General features: G+C 39.5%; 1 protein-coding gene across 1 annotated transcript in view; it reads right to left on the reverse strand.

Annotated features, from left to right (window-relative positions):
- The window catches only part of LOC106778330 (structural maintenance of chromosomes protein 1), a 36556-nt gene that overhangs the window by 13036 nt on the left and 17520 nt on the right, over nt 1-6000 (reverse strand). The window contains exons 11-13 of the mRNA XM_014666277.2: nt 926-1015; nt 637-845; nt 166-335 (exon numbers count right to left, since the gene is read on the reverse strand). Coding sequence (XP_014521763.1) covers nt 166-335; nt 637-845; nt 926-1015 — 469 coding nt within the window. The remainder of the gene's footprint in view (nt 1-165; nt 336-636; nt 846-925; nt 1016-6000) is intronic.

The raw sequence follows: 6000 nt of genomic DNA on the forward strand, positions 1-6000 counted from the left end.
TAAGATCCCAAAATAAAACATAATATAAAGTAATAGTGGGTCTGTATTCCCATCAATTTGAGATAGAAATAGCGCAGGGCTACCCAGATAATCAAGCTTTCATTTCATCAACATCCCCAGTATGCCACAGATATATCATACAGCAAACACAGTTATCAAATATACCTTTAACTTCTTCCTTTAACTGATTAACCTCTTCAGTAGACTTCTCAGCCGCTACCTTCGCTGCAGCCTCTCTGTCCTGTACACGTTTTAAATCTTTCTCTAAAGCACTTAGAGAAGCTTCCAATTCTAGAATTCTTGAACTCATGTCCCGATTTTGCTCATATTCTAACCTATAGAATAATTTTAAAAAAGAGAAACAAATGAAAGCATAGATCAAATAAACAGCACCTAGCTAGATGGGAAAAAGAAAAACTGAAAGTTAAGCTTCAAATATTTTCTTTTTGTGATTTTTGCTCTTCATCAATTTTCTAAAGTACGTATTACTTGTATGTATCAAACTAAAACACTTTTAGCAATGCATGTACGTATTACTTGTATGTAAGATCATAAACACCTTCATGCATTTAAATTATGTAGGTCAAGTTAACAGACTGCGAGAGATGTAACTTAAGTACAAGAAAAGGAACACACTGATATTTTAATTTTGAAAGTTGGCTACTTAAGTTCAGCCTCTCCTCCGCTATAGTTTGAGCAGCCTTGAGTCTATTTTCTTCATATTCACGGATGTTTGCTACCCCAACTGACTTGCTAAAGTCTCTGTATATCCTATCAGTAATTTCATTTATCCGCCTCTCAAGCTTTTGTATTTCTGCTTTGCTCTTGTTAACAACATCGTTTAACTGCATAGCATAAACATCAAGTAACCAGTCAGATATACAAGGATATTGCTACAAACAAATTAAAGAAATGTGAATACAACCTTCTTCAGCTCTGGACTGATATATTCAATTCTTTCTTTGATTGTCTTCTTTTCGTGGCTCAGATTTGAAAGTTTATCTTCAATGCTTTTCTGTCAAAGGTAAGAGCATAAAAATAAAATTACTTGAAATATTCCAAATGAAACAAAAGAAATAAATGTCATCAATGTAGAAAGATTCTTATCCATACCAAGACAAAACTATAATGTATCTAACGACGGATTCACAAAAATGTTTATTGTCAAGCACGGAATTAAATAACATTGTTAGAATAATTTCATCTATTTCCGCCATTGCAGTTTCCTCTAGCAACCACCGGATCTGGATGGCCTCTCCACATAATGACCAACCCCGCAGGTGCCGAAGTCCAATTCTCCACATGCCATCACATGCATGAAATAGTGGAAAAGATGAGGGAAATCTCCCTTGTGTGTCTTTGCATACACATAGGATAGTTTATTTATAATGTAAGTGTTAGAAGTGGAGTTTAAGCCTAACTCAACCCCACAAAACCGGCTTGTAGAGTGAGGTTTGCACCCACTTATATAAACTTAAATGGCCTTATCTCTAGTCGATGTGGGACTTCCAACACACCCCTCACGCCGAGGTATATACATCTCGAGCGTGGGATTAGACTTTTTAATGAGTGGTTCTGTAGTGGTCGGATAGCGGGTGGAACAACATGCCTAACGACAACAGAAATCGTTACGATAGGCTCCAATCATGGCTTTGATACCATGTTAGAAGTGGAGTTTAAGCCTAACTCAACCCCACAAAACCGGCTTGTAGGGTGAGGTTTGCACCCACTTATATACTTAAATGGTCTTATCTCTAGTCGATGTGGGACTTCCAAAAGTAACATATGGGCTAAAATCCTAAATACAAGATGGGCTGAGCCCAATTAACATAAACACACAACTTAATATCTAACAATGTGCATCATCTTTATGTGCTGTGAACTAGCACATGTTGTCCACACGCCGCCATCCACTCATCAGAACGACACCACGTCACCTCCAAGTTGTCGTCGAAGCCCCCTCTCTCCATTCTGACCCTTAAAACTTTACTTCATGAAGTCCAGAAGCCACCCTTGTGGAAAGTCACCTAGGGTTTTCTGCTTCCCTGGTTGTTTTTGTTCCCTTGATAAAAAAGATGGCGACTAGTAGTGTTATTTCATTCTCTGGAAGTCCCTCGATTACTTCAGAGAAGCTAAATGGGAAAAATTACGTAACTTGGTCTGTTGTCATCGAAATGGGGTTTCTTGGCCAAGGACATTATGACCTCCTTGAGCAAGATGGAAGCCATGCCTGTTGAAAAAGCTTAACAGTGAAAACAATCATATTTCCAGTTGTGTGCCCTGTTATGGCAATCCATGGAAGCAAGACTCCTTCTTCAAATTGTCCCATGACAACACATCATAATCGTTTAACAAAGAGTTGAAGAAGTGGATTATCCCTCCTTCCATACAAAAATGAGCCAGATTTACTTTGACCATCTCGCTGGTCTCCTGAACCTTTAAGTAAATCTCCGCCCACGAAATCCGTCTCGTAGGATCATCACCATTGAACATTGGTAACTCAATCCTTTTTACTGATTGTCGAAACTCTGCCAGAGCATCTCCTTCTAAGGCTGCCAAGCTCACTCCCCCCTTGGTGTTTTCCTTATGCTCTGTTTTTTTGTTTCCCACCGAACCTTCACCCTCTTCATTAATCCTCTTTTGAAAACTCCTCGTCATCAACTCCATCATTTTTGTTTGATTTTTTGCAGCTTCTTTTCTCATATCTTCTAGTGTTGAATGATTCTGGGATGCTTGCAAGCGCAACTCTTCCATGATTGCTTTCATTCGGATAACTTCTTCTTCCACATTACCGACCCGATTCTCCATAGTTCCCGAGAGGTTTAAACCATTTAGGCGTCCATGTTTTCGTTCGGTTCTCCCACTTTAGTCCCCTTCTTTTAAATTTTCCCAATTGAGTCCTCAAAACTGTTAATTTGAAACAAATCAACCCCTACCGTTAAAAATCGTTAACGGCGTTAATTTTTTTACAGATGGAAGGGTGATGTGTCGATTTTTGACCACGTGGTTGTCTGATTTCTCTGCCTCCTATCCCACTCCAACTCCTGCATGGCCATTTCCAAACCCTAGCCGCCGCACCAAACCCTTCCCATCAAACCCTAGCCGCCGCACCAGATCCGTCGTCGGCAGCCGTCCCCCCAACAAATCAACACGCATTCAACCATCAACGACGACCACCACTCTCTCAATCTCCACCGCAGAAGCCGCCGGTAGCCACCATCAAAGCACCGCTGCATTCATCTTTTCCTCCATCACCGACCTCCAAAGCTTTGCCGAACTCCTCTGTTAGCCGTCGCAGGTCACGAGGCCTCCTTCTCCTTCATCTTCATCAACCTAAAAATCCCAAACAACAGAGTTCTCTACCAAATCGCACCATGGCCGCCGCGCTTTCTATCATCTGCGAGCACCTCCTCCACTCCCAAACTCCATGGAAACCGTGAAGCATCTTCACGAGTCTGCGCCACCACCTGCATCAAAACCAAACCTGCAACAAACAAACCCAGAAGCAGAAAATCCAATTCCAGGTTCGCGCATTCCTTTTTCGCATTCAGAAGTTTTTCTTCGAGCTCCATGGAAGCACCATTCAAACCATCAATCCTCTTCGAAAGAAATATCCGTTGTGCATCCCAAATGGGTTTTCTGATTTTATTAGATCTGATTATTTTTTACAGTGGGAGGGTTCTTGAATCCCTTTTTTCGTGCTCTGCCCTCTGATTCTCAGAAATGTAATGGAGTGAAAAATGATGATGATAGTTCATCTGAAGTTTCAGGAGCAATTAAAGAGAACGACAGCATTACCAATTTCGAAAGGGACTGGAAATCTGGGTCTGCTCACGGCGGCGCGATTATGGTTTCATTAGAAATTAGGTTTGTGTGGTTGGAAAAGATAACTCTGACGTAGGAGAAGTGATGTGGCAAAAATTGACACATCACCCTTCCATCTGTACAAAAAATTAACACCGTTAACGATTTTTAACGGTAGGGGTTGATTTGTATCAAATTAACAGTTTTGAGGACTCAATTGGGAAAATTTAAAAGAAGGGGACTAAAGTGGGAGGACCGAACGAAAACAAGGATGCCTAAATGGTTTAAACCTTCCCGAGATCACTGGTTCTCCTTGCTTTCTACTTTTTGCTCGCGTGTTAACCATTCACCCTTGAATGAAGTATCCGGCAAGTCGGACTAGAAATGTTACATAACCACAAGGAAAGTAATAAAAATAAGAGGAAAAGAGAATAAGGAAAGGATCATTGATCCTGTTTCATTGAAATCAAGGAAAAAACAGAAGGAATAACCCTACTTCCCAGAGCTAAGCTCCTAAAGAGACCCAAACGGTACTCTCCACTCTTAATTTTGTTAAAAACAGCATATCCCTCCCTACACACTCCTCTAACCTATAAAAGTAACAACCCAAAGGAAAATCTTCTAGTATCCCCCACTTTCTGTCTCTCTAACTAATTATGCTACGTGTCCCCCTCAGCCCCTTTTATTTTTTCTCCTAATATAAACTTATCCCCATTTCCTTTGCTGCTTTGTTTCTTTGTCCAATATATTTTCTGGCACAATAGATAGTATGACTTCATGACCTATTTTATCACTAATCCTTTCAACCTAGTATATGGAGTCTTTTCAATACCGTGTTGCCACCAAAAAGAATTATTTTGGCAAACCTTATATGTCCCTTTCCCAATTCACTCCTTGTTCCTTATGGCGGTATTTGACATATTTGACATCTTCAACAACTTTGGTGACGACTTTTTAGCAATGTTTTTCTTTTCTAGCCAGCATTATTATTTACCACCAATGCTTTTCCAACAAGTATTTTTTATTGTTGATATTTGACAGAGATTCATTTCCCATCAAAGTTTTCCAGGGAATACTGTTTATCGTGATGGTTTTCTGATGAATATTGTTCTTTACTTATGTTTATCCATTTATAATTTTTTCGCATCAACATTTTTTCCCTGAGTTTCTTCTTTTCAACCAAGCTTTCTTGAGGTGACATTAGTATTCGTTGTCAACGTTTGTTGTGTGATGACTATCTTTGCTCTAAAACCATTGTCATGCCATCTGAGCATTTTTGCTTGCCAGTACTAGTGCTCTCTGAGAGCATCATATCCTCAGCATTTTTTTTCTTTCTGACATTTTTTGTGTCCTCTTACAAGTTTTGTTCTCCAACAGCCACTACACTCTCCAAGCAGATTTTGTTCAATAGAGTCATTGTGCCCTCCACTTGTAACAAGCTTGACTAATGATACATAGGCAAAAGCTTGAGGGGGATTCTTAAAGATACCACTTGTCATTGTTTACTTTATTAGCTCCAGTAACTAATCGGTTGACATAATTCTCTCCACAGGTCTTTTATTAATGACATTTGTAACAAGCTTATCTCACATAATACATATTTAGAGATATAATTTGATTACATAAAACAGGGAGATAAGGGAAATATCTTACTAAAGAAGAGGTAAAGATATTTTTGATATCCAATTGATGGAGTGGCCAATGTCGAATTGCTACTATTAGAAGTGGGTTTTAAGCCTAACTCAACCCCACAAAATCGGCTTGTAAGATGAGGTTTGCACCCCACTTATATATTATAAATTGGCCTTATCTCTAGCCGATGTGGGATTTTCAACACACCCCCCTCACGCCGAGGTATATACATCTCGAGCATGAGACTAGATATTAATGGGTGGTCCGATAACGGCCCAATAGCGGGTGGAACAATATGCCCAACAATATCACTAAAATAGACTCTAACCATAGCTCTGATACCATGAGATGAGACTCTAGACCCATCAGCCATTGTTTGGAGAGTTAACTGAGAAGTAAAAATATTATTACTGTGCTGTAATTCTATTACACATAGTGCCCTATTTAAGGGACTATGGACCAACGTAAATAAGGCTTCTAAAAAGCCCAAAACCAAAAAGCTAGTTAAAACAATATAATATATTTCAACACTCCCCCTCAAGCTGGAGCATATAGATCATATGC

The sequence above is a fragment of the Vigna radiata genome, unplaced genomic scaffold (genome assembly GCF_000741045.1).
Source record: "Vigna radiata var. radiata cultivar VC1973A unplaced genomic scaffold, Vradiata_ver6 scaffold_403, whole genome shotgun sequence".
Classification (NCBI taxonomy): Eukaryota; Viridiplantae; Streptophyta; class Magnoliopsida; order Fabales; family Fabaceae; genus Vigna; species Vigna radiata.